The sequence below is a fragment of the Castor canadensis genome, chromosome 3 (assembly GCF_047511655.1).
Source record: "Castor canadensis chromosome 3, mCasCan1.hap1v2, whole genome shotgun sequence".
NCBI lineage: Eukaryota > Metazoa > Chordata > Mammalia > Rodentia > Castoridae > Castor > Castor canadensis.
This window is the reverse complement of record NC_133388.1, coordinates 166,520,548-166,538,335: the sequence shown is the minus strand read 5'-3', so window position 1 is coordinate 166,538,335 and position 17,788 is coordinate 166,520,548. Positions and strand designations below refer to the sequence as shown.

The following is a 17,788-nucleotide window of genomic DNA, read 5'->3' as shown; positions in this document are numbered from 1 at the left end:
TATTACAGAGAAGATGAAAGAAATTTGCTTGATCACCTAGGATGATGAATATTCTTGAAGGCTAACAAGATTTTTGTGGCCAGAATGAATTAGTATTATATATCCATAATTGTAGGATACATATATGGCAACATTTTTTACATCTGGGATTTGGCACAACTTATTTCTGACATTGAAGGATTAAAAAAAAAAAAACCTAAGGAAGGAACTGATGCCAGATAAGCACTATTTGAGAAGTACAGGAAATGCAGTAGCAGAACATGCTATCTCTGAACATTGAAGTCTAAATGAAATTGCAGTATCAGGATAAGAAGACACAGATCTTCAGAGTGCTTATTATGCCAAAAGAATCAAATTGATTCATGCAGTTTAAACAAAAAAAGCCAACAATAATAAAAACCTGAGGGTCACTAAAGTCTTTTGTGGGAAAATAAAATTTTATATTGTTTAAAATGATCCAAATAGTCTCCAGAGGAAAAATCACAAGAATACTATTGGGAGAAACAACATGCTACCATGTTTATTTGAAAATTTGAGAAGCCTGAAGGTACTGTCATAGTTTCCTTTCAAGTAGCGAAAAAGCCAATGTACTCTAAAGAAAAAGATACATTTTAAGGAGAATCAACAAGGGTGGATGGGGAAATGAAGGAGAATAGTGGAAGGGGATAATTCAAGTATGATATATGTGATGTATTATAAAAACCTTTGCAAATGCTACAATGTACCCTTACTTAACACAACAATAAAAAAAAAAGAGAATTAACTATATAGTATTTCATAACGAAGAAACACACACAACCAACAGTTCAAGTACTACACTTGAGCACCTTCTTGTAAATACACTTTCTTTTCTATAATACTCAAGACTTTGGTTTCTAGTAGCAAACTTTCCAATGATAAGTAATTTTACAGTACAAATAAATTTTTTAAATTTATGTAAGAATCTCAGGGTGAAATGATCAAGATACTTACCCTCCACCACCAAAAGCTAGTGAATCCATGTCTCCTTTGATAAAAAACATATTATCTCCTGTCCACTTAAAGACCTACATGAATGGAAAAAAGCTTTAAATAAGTAAATAAATAAATAAATATGAAAATGGCCACAAAACACAGCTAGTTCTCCAAAACCTCAAACAGTTAACAAAGTCTGCAGACAGTATCAGGAACAGCACACAAAAGCTGATACTGTAGGTTTCAGTGTTTATATGACTAAACCTGAAAGTACATGCTCTACTGTACTAACTACTTTTAATTCTAACTCCTCAGATCTTGTTAACTCTTCACACATACTTCTCTTTCTCCTTTCTCCCTTCTGCCTCCCTCTCTCTCTTTTGCAGTACTGGGGTTTGAATTCAGATACTCACTCTTGCTAGGAAGGCACTCTATCATAAGTGAGCCATGCCCCAGCCATGCCCCAGACTGACATCAGACCATGATCCTCCTACTTACAGCCTTCCCTGACCTGGGGCCACAGGAGTGGGTCTACTATATCTGACTTACTGAGGTGGAGTCTCACTAACTTTTTGCTTGGGCTGGCCTTGCACTGTGACCCTTATCTCCACCTTTTGATTAACTGGGATTACAGGCATAAGTCCCTGCATCATGCAAATTTCTCTCTCTGATATTAACTGTTTTCCTTTAACCTAATTAAACATAAATGTCAAGGTCTTTTTTTCGGCAATATTCTGTTTATCATTCTTACCATGTTCACGACGTATAAATATGATTCCAGCCTATATTTTTCTAAAGAACAATACTTTTCTAAAGAAAATATCTGACAGCTGGGTGCAGTGGCTCATGCCTTTGATCCTACTTACTAGGGAGACTAAGCCAACCAAAAGCTGGGCTTGATGGTATGAGCCTTGTTATCTTATCCTTCCCGGTTATGAAAAGTATAACTAAAAGAACTGTGGTCCAGGCTGGCTGGGCACAGTTTAGCTATTAAAAAAATAGCTAAAGCTAAAAGAGTTGGGGGAATGGCTCAAGTGGTAGTACAAAGTCCTGGGTTCAAGCCACAGTACTACCAAAAAGAACAACAAAAAACCCAAGAAATCTGAGGGCAAAATTAAGCATTAACACTCAAGTATGTTTCTAATCTTTTATAGGTGTTTTAACTAAACCTAATATAATAGTATCTATCACATTTTTCAAAAGTATTCCTTATAGTTCTTAGTAACTTTCTTTTAACACTCATACTTCAGTTGTTTGTCATTTAATTAATTATAGTTATTAAGAAGCAATAGCATAAAAAGGTTTGAAAGTGAGTACAATTGAAGCTTAAAAATTTTGTCACAACTATGAGCTTTCAATTAGCTGTTTATAGAGGGCACAGAAGATATTGGTTCTGTTGAGCCAGTTCAGCACAGAATGTTAAAGGGAACTTCTCTTGTCCTATCATATCCTTTCTATTTTGTTCATTACAGAAAACTGCTAATAAAAACAATGTTTTTCAACCAAGTATGTTGATCGCTTCTTTTACTAAAGATTAAAACATAATTTAACTTCTGAGGGAAGACTTAACACATTGAACCTTAAATGTTCCTGGATGCTAGATTTGCACCCAATGTTTTAAGAAGAGTTACATGTGGCCCACATAATGTATATGTATATAAGTAAATGCAAAAATGATTTAAAAAAGAGTTACATGTCCACTAATTATACCCTTAAACTTCAGATTTATTGGCATTGAAATGTATTCAATTTAAGTGAGTCAAGCCAAAGTAAAGACAAGATAGCCACACAGGGTAAGAAAAAGAAATCAGTTAACTTTTGATTTAAATCAAAATAATTTGGTTAATGAGTTTTTAAAACTTAAATCATTCAAATTAGTTATAATATCATTCCTAGGAATTTCACAATGACAATTCATAAACAGAATAGTGATAATGATGTACACTCTTTGCCAAGTCCATGATGTTTGTGTCTGGTAGAATGTCAAGTGCAGTACATATATGATTCTCATTTAATTTTCAGATAATCCTTTTCCTCATTCTATCTACAGAAAAGCTGAAGTTCAAAATAGTCAAGTTGGGAGTTAAATGTAAACATGCACAATTCAAAGTGTGTGGTCTTTTCATTAGGCCATCTCTCTATATAAATGGAATACTGGAATAATTGTCCTTACCTCAAACTCTGGACAGAATGTAAAAACAAAGGTCTCTCCAGTACCGTAAAAGCCATCACTTACTTTAAATGGCTCAGATGCTAATGCACCAAAAACCTAAGGATAAAAAGGGCATGTTCAATGACATGACTATTAATTTAGTTCATCAAGCATTACCCTTCATTGTATATAATTGAATAAAATGCAAAAAATTGGAATCAGGAATAATTTTACCTACTTGCACTTAAAAATAGGAAAAAAATTAATTATTACATAAATTCATGTTCCTGTCAAGTATACACAGTGTATTAGTTTCTCAATGGGGGAAAAGATTTTTTCTAGTTTTGAAATCCAAAAAGGTATTATAGCAATTATTCAGACAGTCTTAAAAAGTGGTTAACACATTTCAGGAAGGCTTACATGCACGATGTATGTATTATAAGGATAACATGGTGCTGTGCTATGAGATTACAGTGCTTCAGTTTAGATAAACATTCCACTACTACTAAAAAGTAAACTCTTCTTTTCCTCATCAAGGCAGAAAGTTCTGTAAAGGTAGGCTTTGGACTGAATTATTTGGTCCTTTGATCCCATAGCTCTGTACAATATAAGACACAGTAGATGTCATAATAACAAAATAAGCAAAATACGAGACCTGGATATGTCATTTCAGTATTCTAGTCTAAGGCTCCAATTGTAAAACAAGAGTGTAGAGTCTGACAGATCATCTCTATAGTCATTGTTTCTCCTGAAATTCTATTTGTACACCCTGCATTTAAAAATTATTCTTATACTGAAAGGTTATTTTACATATAGAGAAAAGTACACAAAATATAAAGTACAGCTCAATTTAAAATGATCACAAAGCAGAAGTCCCATGTATGATTCATTCAGACAAGACACAGAACATTACAGCACTTGAAGCTCTCATAACTCCTCTCATCAACAGCCCCACCTCCCTGAAGGAAGCAACTACCTGACACCACCAGAGATTCATTTTGCTCATTAATGAACTTTGTACAAATGGAATTATAAAAAGTTATTCTTTACTGTGGGATTTTAAAGTCAATATTATGTTTATGACATTTATGCTATGACATATAAGAGTAGTTCATTCATTGTAATATGTGTAAAATACCTTTTCTTTGGTATATAACCTTGTAGAAATTAACTCTAAAACAGGGATAACAGTATTAATCTCATACTGTTTTTAATGACTAAATAACAATGAAGATAGAATAATCAGTCTGGTACCTGGCACATAATAAACATGTAAAGATAGTACTACTAGTGTTCTGTTTTCGTTGATAACTGCTATTTCATCCTCTCATTATTCTCCAATGCTGGTAACTGACCTGCATTTACTATATTAAGAACAAACCAATGGTATTCTCTCTTGACTATGATTTTGTCCTATTATCACCCTCAAACAAACATTTACCATTAATTATCAAAATTTTAGCTTTTACACTTTCCATGAGTTTCACTGTAATCTCTCTCCCAGATATGAACCACTCTTACTTCAAACAACCCTTTTACTTTTTCTGGGCAACTGCTATATTTAGTATATTTTGCTCAGCATTACAGACATTGGTGTAATTAATTGTCCTTTTCTACTACACTCTCTCTAAAGACAGAAACTCTTAGTTAGTCATACTTATATTTATCCTCTGTAATAGTCAGTACTGCCTTGTTTGCTAAAAGTACTCAATAATTATCAGTTACATAATAAAAAGTACTAATGAAATCATTTTTATCAAAATAGTATATTAAAAGCTATAATTACTATAATTTCTTAAAGGCTAAGACATCTATACAGCTAGTTTTTCATACCTGTCCATCACTGTCTTTAATCACCATCAGCACTGGGGTGTCTAAACCTGTCATTGTTCGATAAAGGGTCTTCAAACTTGTGCCATGCTTCCCAGTACCATAAACAAGAGTCCATGGATAGCCAATAGTTCTTGGCGGAAGATGCTTAGCAAGCTTAGAAAAACAAAATGTTACTATTTACGTGATAGCTTATTGTCAATATGGAGGACGCTATAAACATGTGATATTTAATTACACACGTAAAATGTAGGTTACAAGAAGAAAATAACAATAGAAATTATTTATTACATGCAAAGATCCTGAGATGCCTAAAAAGTAATTATACATTTCTTAGCCTAAAATATTTGCAAATTACAGAAAGAAAAATATGCTAAATGAGACACAGACTAAAACAGAGATAAGAAATACATATTACTTATTGCCTGTGTCTTCTGCACTGGACTAACAAAAAATGTGAATGCACTGTTAGCTTGATTATTAAATAGCTCTCTTTTATACTTTTATTCACATGTGCATAAGTTGTTTGGGTCATTTCTCCCTTCTGCCCCACTCCCCTACCCTTTCTCCCCTTTTCCCCTCAGTTCAAGGAATAATGGACTCTCGAGCCAGTCAATCAGAGTTCAAAATCTTTTACAGTTGCATGACCTTGAACAAGTTATTTAATCTCCCTATGAAAAATACATTCTTTTTTAATTTAATTTTTTAAATTATTGTTGTACTGGGGATACACTGTGAGATTTACAAATTCCTACAGCTGTTGTAATACCTACATGAGATAACACTCAATAAATGAGCTATTCTGAGACAGTGGCATATACCTGTAATTAGAGGTCTCAGGATGCTAAGGCAAGAGGATCCTGTCTCACATACAGAAAAAAACAAACAAACAAAAACAACCCACCCCTACCAAATAGTGGCAATTTTAGGGTCTCATCTAAATTGCTATGATTTTTACTTTATTTTAGTGTCTTTACGTATTAGTACCTTAATACATGTAACACTTAATGTAACACTACTTGCTAGATTTTCTTTACTTTTGCTTCATGGGAGAGGCACAATAGTAGCAGAACCCCACAGCATGGTTAAAAAAACCAAAACAACTAAAAAGAAGCTTTATTCTCTTGGGCACACAATCAGAAATGCACATATGTAGACATGTCATACCTTTTCAATTTGATCTGGCAGTAAGAGGTCACTGGGATCACTTAGGTTTGGTCGAAAAGATTCAGACTCCAGGTCTGCTTTCACTGGAGCAACCTGCTTTGAATTTATGTCTTCCCTTGTAGTAATCTAAAAAGTAAACAGCAACAGTGTATTATATAAAACTGTGACATGCTTTAAAAAATTTCAGCGTTATGAGTTAAAGAAAACTTTATGGTTTAGTAAACTAAAGCTTTAACTTAGAATTTTATAAGGCAAAAGATGCCCCATCTAGTATCAATGGTGTATCCAGTACGGAAAAAAGATTTTAGAATAAACAGTAGGGCATTGTTTCCTCATCTACTACATGAGGAAGAACTGGTAATGAATGATAAGCTCCCATATTTATGTGTAATAGAAGACAGTTGCATGCAAACTTTTGCCCTCCAGGTACAAAAGTGTGCCAGCTAGCTTGCTTTTTAAATTAAGTATTCTTTAAAATATATAGTAGTATTTTTTTATGCTAAACATAAAAGTTGTCAAAAATCATTCAGAAAACTTTCTAGGTATCAGAATTTTAATGTTAAGAATAAAAAGTATTACTTCCTTTTCATTAGTGTGTGTTGTGTGTGCATTTATTTGCTTCATAGAGAAAGTTACCATTTTTAGCCTTCTTATGTTTTAAAAGTTTCTGAACACTGAATCTTTTTATATAGTTGAAACAAACAATACATTTTAAGGTTAACTTGCTTAAAAATCTGTTTTCAAAATTAGATCAACTGGATGCTTCTGCTTGGGGGAAATCATCTCATTAGTATTCTTAAAATAATAAAAATGTTGATTAATTGAAAAAACATACTACTATACAATCTATTCTTAGTGCTTACATTTTACATTAATTTTAATATATAAAACACAATAACATTAGGAAATAAAAGCTATGAAACATGAGTACTATTGATGAAACTTAAATTGGAAAAATATACAGAATTCTACCAGAGCAGATAACTAAAATGCAGCAAAGCTCAGCAAATGAGTCATGTAGGAATGAAATCTTGCTAAATTATTTTGTTTTTAACAGATGTATTACCAAACTGGGACATGTTTGCATTTCAACCAATACATGTTCTAGAACTGTATTGTTTTTTATGAAAAGCTAAATATTAATGTTTTCACATCATCATGTTTTACCCTTATTTCAATGATGTGACAGGTTAAAACAAAATAGATATCCAAGGTAGCATTAGAAATATTAAAAGAAAAATATTCATTAAGTCTAGCAAAGCCATGAAAGCCTATCTTATTAAAAGGAAAACACACAACTAATCAATACACAAAACTAGAAAATGAGTTTTCAATTGTATCTGTTTTTTGTTAAAAAAAAAAAGATTATTTCATAGAATTTTAAATAATTTATCTAGCTCTGTTGCCTACCTTATACTATTCAAATTACTTTTGATACCAACCAGTAATGCCTCAAGAATAAAAACAATTTTCCTCATTCCGATATTTGATGAGGATGTCATATAAGTGAAACAGCCTTAAAGAAGAAAAAATACTTAAGCCTTGCTAGCCATTAAAATTTCTTGAATTTTCCCATAGTTCCATAACTTTAAGAATCTATTTAGTAAAGATTCAATCACAAACCAAAGACTACCAACATTAAAATTAAATGAAAACTCATTGCTCAAGAAAACACAGTACTAAGAATAGTTTCAAGTGACTGAAAATTATTTTGAATAGTTTTTAAATGAAAAGATGACAGTGAAGATAATCCTACATCTCATCACGGCAGTATTGCATCTCTTCATTACAAATGGAATTTTCTGATGGGCTATTTTAGTGCTTCAGTCAAAACAAATCCTTAAAATTTAAGATTTGCCCTGACAAAGGGCACTAAACACAGGGATTAGTTATCTCTGGAGGGGTTTAAACTACCGAAGGGGGCACCTGGAGACGTCTGCAGAGTGTGCGCAGTTCTTCAGTATTTAGAGCATCGATCCTGCGGTGATACTCAGCCACTGACACTACCTGAATATGGAGACAGGAAGACAATAATTCCACTGACAGTGAGAAAAATACCCAAAGAAATTAACAAATAAAAAGGAATGAAAAGGAAGAAAGGAAAAGTTTAAATGGGGAAAAGAGAACTAAAATCAGGATTTCTTTCCCCACTCCATGCTGAAAATCCAAGAGATTTATGTATCAAGCTAAAGCAAAACCCACATGAGTGAATTTCACTACATCCAATTAGTCAAAAGTGTAGGTTTACTTTATGAATTATCTCATGTAGACTGAATTTAAGTGAGTAGAACTTGTAGTTTTTATGAAAGAAAAACAAAAATTTAACAGGTTTTGCTAACATCTAAAATCTTCAAGGTCTTGCAGTTTACAAATAGAGTGATAGTCAACTATCTCCTCAAATCAGTTCAGCTCAAGCATTTTATCACAATGGCCATGTTGGATACAGGTGACAAACATATCTATCTGTATCAGACAAAAAAGGGGGAAAGAGGCAAGAAAAGAAGATGAAGTACACTTTAAATCTAAGGCAATAAAAAAAAGCAAGGTCGAAGACAGCAGAAAATTAAACTTTCAAAAGCACGTCTCATCAACAATTACCTTCTTAGGCATATCTGTTCTACACTTTTTAAATGATTTTTTTTTCTAGTTTTTGCCTCTTCTATTTTATAACTGTGGTTTATACTGTAGCAGTTATTTGTGACCAAAACCTAACTTTTCCATACTGTGAATTCCTAAAGGAAATCCTGTATCTTCCTTCTGTAATTGCCTAGGCCACTCTCTTCCTTACTTAATGTTGAATTGTTTTTGTTTTGTTTTGCAGTACTGGGGTTTGAGCCACTCCACCAGGCTTTTTATTTTTTTTTGTGATGGGCTTTTTTTGAGAAAGGGTCTTCTGAACTATTTCCCGGGCTGGCTTCAAACCTTGATCCTTCTGATTTCTGCCTCCTGAGTAGCTAGGATCATGGATGTAAGCCACCAGTGCCTGGCCTTAATGTTGAATTTTAAAGCCACGTGACAGATAAATAATACTACAGAAAAAACACAGAAGAAAAAACACAGCTTTCCTCAAGTTAACACAACAATTACAGCTTTTAACACCATGACATAATTACAAAAACTGTTCCAAAACATGGTGAAGTAGCATGGAATCATAAATATGTGCTGATTTTCCTGAACTACAGATACTTCCTCCTATGATCAACAGAACAGATTATGTGTAGAGGCTAACACCACAAAATGCAGTCACACTAGTGGGCCCCGAAAGGGTACTTAAGTCTTCTAACCTAGTTTATAAAATGCTCTTATTCTAGTCAACTAAAATGAACTGGCCACAAGTAAACATCAGAGTAACTATGAAAAGCTATGTGATGCTTGTTGAAAACTATGAAAGATATGAGAATAGAAAAAAGGAAAAGAAACTGAACAGATTCCTATTTGGCCCACATGTCATTACACTGACTTTGCTAAGCAATGATGCATATAATATGGTGGCTGACTTTGTACTTACAAAAGAAAAAGTGGTTATGCCCTCCAGCTCCTGGGCATCAAATGAACCTAGGTTTAGTCCTCTATTTCTTTATGAAGCAATGGAAATAATAGAAGGTTTATGTAAATTAAATGAGGAAATGCATATAAAGGACTGAGTATAGTACCTAGAACATTCTAATGAGAGCTACTATTTTTAACACTATTTTCACTTGATCACTTTTTACGAGCTACCCTAAGGATTAAATGATAGTGACTGAATGGACTAATTTATTTTTGGCATTAAAGTATTTAAGGTTTGAGATCTCAACTATTTTGTATACTTTGAATGACTTCTGAAATTAATTTTAAATTTCAGTATTAGATAAGAACAATAAAGGCCATTCAAAAAAGAAAAACTAACAGAATTTTCAATAAAGATGAAAAGAAAAATTAGGTACTACAAAATAAGAAACTCATGGCCTTGCTTTTATATGGTTGGAAAAAAAGAGGTCTCTATAAATTGCAATTTTTTTTTCTTTATTCCATGGCATTCGATCTAATCAAGGGTCTTCTGAACAAGAATTCTGAAATCATGAGATGTATCTATTCCTCTGCATTCTTTCTCCCCCTCCTGTTAAAAAGTATACTTTAAAATAGTACTTTACCTTCATGTACCCAACATACTTCCTCCTGGATGGAAGTGAAATTAAGTTATTCTCACAACAGGGATGACTTATAACCTAAGTGTATAAGCATGACTGCAAGTAAGGGTTACTAATAAGAGAACAATGAACTCCCACAGTAAGTCTTAAGTTTATAACACGGTAAATCCTTAGTTTCTTTGCGGCCACAAATGTAACTTTTCTCATTCACATTTTTAAAAATTTTATTCTTTTTCCCTATCCTTATAAATTCACTTCTTCTTTTTTGTGGTACTGGATTTGAACTCAGGTGCTTTACCACTTGAGCCACTCTTCCAACCCTATTTTGTGTCACATATTTTCCAGATAGGGTCTCTCAATTTATTTGCCTGGCTGTCCTTTGAACTACAATCTTGATCTCTGCCTCCCGAGTAGCTAGGAATACAGGCGTGAGCCACTGGTACCTAGCAAATTCACTGCTTCTTTAACCCTAATTATTTATTCATGTTCTGGTGAGTAAAGATATAGAAAAACGTCCAAAAAAAAGCCTATAAGTTAATAGAGAAAGATATATGAAATTGACTGGAATTAGATTTCTTCTTTTTTAAAAAAAATAGATAAAAGGGGATGTAGATTCCCAACAGTTTCACATTAATTTTATCCAGCTGGTAAATCATACTTTACATGTGGAACTTATTAGATAACCCAAAAGATTAAACATAATAGAAAATGGATTCGGTTCTATAAAATATTCATATCATGCTCCTCATTTGCAAAGTCTTAAGGAAATCAAGAGCTAAAAAGCAACTTCTTAAGTAATACAGTAGTTTGGATATACTGCCAGGCTGCAATGGAAGGAAATAAGTATCATGAGCTACACTCTGTAGCATTAAGTGCCACTCTCTAGTTTCTCCAGTCTTTAATAACAAAAGACCCTTATACACAGAAAGTATTTTCCTAATCATACTTTCCATAGCATTACCAATACGGAGATAGGATTAAATTCACTCATCTGTATTACAAATGAACAAACAGTACCAACAGCACTATCCTAGTGAGTAGAGGAAACTCATAGCTGCTTTCAATCTCATGAATAAGAACATGTTCATCCACTACATAAATAAAGAACAATACCACCTTGGCTTAACAGTTCTCCTTTCAGGATGTTTCAGCATTTCCTCCTGAGATTACTCCCTAACAAACCAAAACCCTCCAAGTGCCTATAAACTAACAAAAGTCTGTGCTATTTTTACTACTTTCTTAATAAATGGAGATGTGGTAGAGAGAAACCTGCTACTCAATCAATGCTATTTATGCAAGTTTTGGTAACCAAAAATATGTTAAAAAAGAAGGAAATGTAAGTCTGAGCTATTGTAGCTAACAAACAGAACATACAGCAGTATTCCTGAAGTCACATAACCCTTGTATTATACTGTATTTCATCATATAAAACTGTCTTCATTAGAAAGGAAGAGCTGGATTATGTTAAAATTTTGCTCCATTCTACCTAACTAAAATTACTGTTTTCTAAATAATACTCCACGGGACTATAATTAAATGACAGAAAAGGAGCAAATTTATAATCATAAATTAGATAATTACAAAACAATCAAAAGAGGAACAGAAAATTGGAAATACGGAATGGGTTAAAATAGAACACTTTATAATAAAAGTTTTGATTTGAACAAAACTTCTGCATTTACAAATCACTTCCTCATTAAGTATATTTGCAGATACTTCAAAAGAATCTCAGGAGAAAGCAGACAGATTCACTGACATTTTAGTAAGAAAGAAACCTGTAACTACTCAAGTCACTTATAATATGGATATGTTGTGAGAGCTTTGTGTAACAATAAATAGAAAAAGAGAGTCTCATGAAAAAGGAATAATGTTGCTTACTCCAGTGTATTGGGGAAAATAATACTTATTTACATAATCTTGAATTCCTCAGTGTTCTGTTTTATCTGCAGAACAAGAATAATACACTTCTGAAATAAAATAAGCATAACTTATAATTCTTTAAACTTATCAAATGAATATAAACATATTGATTTAGTAGGGTTTTGTGAAACTTAAATTTTCATTTTTAAAACTGAAATAAAAGGATAATATAAGGTTCTTTTCAGATAAATATTTGATATAATTTTAAATTAATGGCCTTTTTCATGATAGTTTTCCTACCACTATTTTTGTTCTTGACTTCAACACATTTTAAAGCATCTACTTATATCTCACCATTCCAATAAAACCACCAAAAAACCAAATATACAAAAAAACCCATGGAAATAGAGCTGGCAGCTGTGAATGTCAAAGGTGGTTTATCCTGAGGGTTAATTTACTGAGATACTGACACTAAGTCTTTAGGTAACAAAGTTTGCATACTAAACCTTATTTCAAACTCAAGAGACTCTCAAGGTAAGATTACATGGTCCTATAGATATAGCAGTCCGTCAGAAACAAGCAATACTCTGAGAAACACAAGATGCTCAACTCAAGGACTCAAGATTCTCACAGATTTGAGACTAAGCCAATGTGAGGTAATGAAGAAGATAACCAAACACATAACCCAACATAAGTAAACTGAAACATAGAACTGACTTTAGATATTGAAATTATCAGACATAAACAATGAATTGGACTTAGAAAAAAAAGAGAAATTCTAAAACCAAGAAAGCAGTAAGAGATGATTAAAAATGAAGCAGATCTGAAAATGATCAAATATAACTTTCATACAGTAAGTGTAATTTTTAAGTTTTTTTAATCAACAAGTTAAAAAGCAGACAGACACAGGTAACTAAGTAAACAAGGAAACAGGTAAAATTACTCATGATACATTACTGAGAACAAGGAGATAAAAAGCATAAAAAAAGTTAGGAAATTTGGAAAGTAACATATAATCTGTCCCATACAGGTCCCAAGAACAACAGAACATTTAGAAAGATAACCTGAGAAAATTTCTAGAATTAAAGAATCTATAGACTGAAGAAATGTTCTGTACCATAAAAAAGAAATACATATACAACATAAAGTAAAACTTCATAACACTGAAAACAAAGAGAAGTCCTTATACATAAACCAGTGCAAGAATTCTCTTAATCTGGAAGCAAACTTGCCAACAACAAATGAAAATCCTCTCAGTAGGAGGATTTTAATTCAGGCTGTCAAGATTCTTAAGTAAATATGAACTCAGGATGAAGAATTAAGATGAGAGAAATAACAATACAGCTGTTCCTTGGTAGCTATGAGGAACTGGGTCAAGGATACCAAAATCCTCAGCTATTTAAGTACTTAATATAAAAGGATATATTTGCATATAATTTATGTACATCATAATATACACTTTGAAATCACTTTTAGGTGACTAACTTTAAGTATTTAGTACAATGTAAATGATAGGTAACTAGCTGTTATATTGTTTGGGAATGATAAGAAAATAATGCCTGAGTGCAGTACAGATGTAATTTTTTTTCTTATTTTCAATCCATGGTTGTATTTTCAGAGAAACAAAAATTACAAGGGTTAACCATCAACAAATCTTTACAAAAGAAACTTCTAAGAATATAAGTCAAGAAGAAGGAAAATAATCCCAAAGAATGGTCTGAGATATAAGAAGTAAAAAAATAATATGGTAAAAGTGTATATAAATCTAGGAAGACATTATGTGAATAAAGTCTAACTTGTGATATAATAAAAAGATTAGAATGAATATACATTTCAATGGCACACATATGGGGAGAAGGATGACAGAAAAGATTCTTTTATTATTGTTGTTCAGGAAGAGAGGTAAAGAAACTCTAACTTTAGAATTTATAAAAAAACAAAATTTCAGGTAATTTAGTTAAAAGTACAAATATAAAAGATCAAGCCACAATCTTTAAAAAAACCCTCAATCAATACCATTCTCATTGGATAAGGGGGGATAAATTTCATGTATGAGACACAGCACAGAAATCCCTATGAAAGGAGATAAATTAAAAGTGTTAAAGGAAATTATTTTCTGTACTGAAAATGAAAATTATTTTCTACATTGCAAAGTGGAGAGAGGAGAGAGAAGTCCTACTTTGAACTATACTAAAAAATGTGTACTGCAAATACTATGTAAGTCATTAGAAAAAGTTAAAAAAAAATAAGTGCAGTTGATACGCTAAGAGAAGAAAAACACGGAATCAAGATGTTCAATTGAAACCAGAGAAGGCAGAAAAGAGTGATCAATTCCCCTGAAAGACACAAATCACCAAATGCCACACAGGAAGAAACAGATCATATGATAAGGTCAGTATTCCATTAAATAAACAGAATCAGTAATTAATAGCTTCCAAAACAAAAAGCTCCAGGACTATATGAATTCACTGGTGAATAACTACCAAACATTTAAGGAAGAAATAATACTATTCTCCACAATCTCTTGTAGAAAATGGAAGTAGTGGGAACTTACTAACTCATTCTGTGAGAACAGCCTTACCCTAATTAAAAAAGCAAATAAAGACATTACAAGAAAGGAAAACTAGAGACAAATGCACAAATATTCAACTAAATATTAGCAAGTTGAATCAAATAATGTATGTACATAAAGAATTACACAGAATTAGTAGTTTTGCTTAAGTATGCCAGGCTGGTTTAACATTTGTAAATGAATTGATGTAATCCATTACATCACAGGCTGAAGAAGAAAGTTCATGTGATCATCCTAACAGATGCAGAAAAGCACTAATCAAAATCTAATATTAATTTAAGATTAGAAGACTTAGCAACTTAGGGACAGAAGGGAACTCAACTTGATAAAGAACATCCTAACAACAAAAAATTCCTATAGATAACATCACAAACAACAGTGAGAAACAAGATTCTTTTCCACCAACACCAGGAGCAAGACAAGGATGTCCTCCTTCACTACTCCTATTCAACATCATGCAAGAAGTTCTTGATAATCCAGTAAGACAAGGAAAGAAAATAGAAAGTAAACAGATAGGGAAAGAAGAAATTAAAACTGTCTTTGTTAGTACATAAGGACTGTCAATATAGAAAATCCCAAAGAATCAACAAAAACACTGTAGGAATCAACAAATGATCACAACAATTTGAAGTACAGAAGTTTAATATACAAAAGTCAATTACTTTCCAACAACACCAATTATATTAGCATAAAATAAATGAAATACCTGGGCATAACCTAGCAAAATATGTGTAAGAGCTTTGTGAAGAAAAGTACAAAATTATGGTGAAGAAAACAAAGATTTAGATAAACAGAGATCCTGTGTTCATGAATAGGAGGATCCAATATTGTTAAGGTATCAGTTCTTCCCAACTTCACATATAGCGTCAACATAATTTCAATTAAAATTATACCTAGTTATTCCACGGCTATAGGTGAAATGATCTGAGAGTTTATACACAAAGACCTAAAATAGCCAAGAAAGCAACAAAGAAAACAAAGTTAAAGGACTAACATACTGAACTTTAAGACTTAAATCTACAGTAATCAAGAAACTGTGGCAATAGAACAGAACAGAACACCTATGAATAGATCCACTCAAATATAATTAACTGATTTTTGACAAAGGAGCAAAGACAAGACAACAGAGAGAAATGGTCATTTCTCCAGATCTAGGTTGCTGGAACATGTAAAAACCAAAAAAAAAAAATTGCTTTCCTCTCCAAATTTAGACAAAGTCCATGTACTTTTCACAAAAATTGACTCAAAATGGATCATAGATTGAAAGAAGTATGAGACTCTTTGAATATATAAAAAAAATAGGTGATCTTCGTTTTGACCTTTGCAATAAACATATCTGAAAAAGACTCTCTTTAAAATACCTGAGAACTCTTAAAATGCAACAAGAAATCAAACCACCCATTAAAACATTGACAAAATATCTGAATAAATACCTCACCAAAGAAGATAGGCAGATGGAATAAATATCGGACATGTCACCTAGGAAATGCAAATCAAAACAATGAGATAACATCATGTACCTATTAGAATGGCCAAAATTCTGGCTAGATCAACACAAAATAATATAGTCACTTTGGATTACATTCTGCAGGGTTTTTTAAAAAATAAAATTAAGCATGCTCTTACCATGTGATCCAGAAATTGTGCTACTTAGTATTTTCTCAAATGAGCTGAAAACTTATGCTCACACAAAATCTGCATGTCGAAGTTTGGAACTGTTTTTTTGATAAATGCCCAAACACAGAAAAATAAGTAAGAACTTCCTCTGGATGAATAAACAAACTAAAATATCCATACAATGGAATACTATTCAGTGATAGAAATGAGCTAATGAGCCAAGAAGACATGGAGGAATCTTAAATTCATATTGCTAAGTAAAGAAGACTCTATGAGCCGGGTGCCAGTGGCTCATGCCTGTAATCCTAGCTACCCAGGAGGCAGAGATCAGGAGGATTGCCATTTGAAGCCGGCCTGGGAAAACAGATCAAGCGACCCTATCTCGAAAAACCCTTCACAAAAACAGGGCTGGTGGAGTTGTTCAAGATAAAGGCCTTAAGCTCAAGTACCGCAAAAAAAAAAAAAAGAAAAGACGCCACTCTGAAAAGAGTACATACCGTATGATTCCAACTACATGACTCCAGAAAAGACAAAATATTAGAAACAGTAAAAAGATCAGTGGGTGCCAGGAGTTCAGAGAGGGAATACGGGATGACTAAGTGTAAAGGGAAGTGATATTATACTATGTGATCCTGTAACTATAGACACATATTCTCATAAATGTGTCAAAACCCATGAAAGTACAACACAATGAAAAAACCCTAATGCTATCTATGGTTTTTCAGTGATAATAACATACAAATATTAGATCATAAATTGCAACAAATGTACCAAATAATAAAATGCATTATTATTACCACATATGAATAGGGGAAACTGTGATTAGAGAGAAAAAAGATCAATGGAAACTCTGTATACATTCCATTAAATTTTTCTGTTAGTCCTACTGTTCTAAAAAATAAAACTATTAACTAAAAAGAATCAGGGAAAAATTCAGGGAGGTGGTTATCAATTTGGGGAAGACATGAGAGTAGCGAGATTAGCTCTTGGGTAGTGGGTTCAGAAATAATCATTTTATTGTCATGCCTTATAACTTGCACACCAAATAGATTCATTTTTCAACTATTGATTCAAATACAAAAATGAAGAAGTATATATTGAACATGTGTAGATCACTTCAATTAAGTTCTAATGAACTTTATAGAGCAAAAGATGTTTACTTTTAGTAAGGCATACATAAAAACCCATAAATAAATATCATGGGTACTATAGGTAGACAACATAACATAGCAGAAAGAACAATGGCTCTGGGATCAGATCTCTGTTTGAATTTAAATTCAGCTTTTTATACCTTTGTGAACTTGAGCAATCTCATCAATCTATTTTTGGTTTCACAAATGGAAATATGTACATTTTAAGCATTTCATAAGGAACAAAAATATGTATGCTACATATAAAATACACATATTAAATGCATGAAGTAAAAAAATGCATTCCCCTCATTTTATTGTAAAGATTGTAAAAGTGAGCACAGCAAAGAGTTTAAGGACAAAGACTAGAAGAATG

The 17,788-nt window shown here is 32.5% G+C and overlaps 1 protein-coding gene across 12 annotated transcripts in view; it reads right to left on the bottom strand.

Moving 5' to 3' along the window:
- Oxr1 (oxidation resistance 1) overlaps positions 1-17,788 on the bottom strand; it is a 365,513-nt gene that overhangs the window by 6,204 nt on the left and 341,521 nt on the right. For 6 of the 12 annotated variants that reach the window (XM_074069038.1, XM_074069041.1, XM_074069042.1 and 3 more), the window contains 5 exons: positions 8,018-8,110; positions 6,104-6,229; positions 4,940-5,092; positions 3,128-3,223; positions 973-1,046 (listed from right to left, as the gene is read on the bottom strand). In XM_074069038.1, the coding sequence (XP_073925139.1) occupies positions 973-1,046; positions 3,128-3,223; positions 4,940-5,092; positions 6,104-6,229; positions 8,018-8,110 (542 nt within the window). The remainder of the gene's footprint in view (positions 1-972; positions 1,047-3,127; positions 3,224-4,939; positions 5,093-6,103; positions 6,230-8,017; positions 8,111-17,788) is intronic. The other 6 variants (XM_074069039.1, XM_074069043.1, XM_074069045.1 and 3 more) reach the window with 2 other exon arrangements.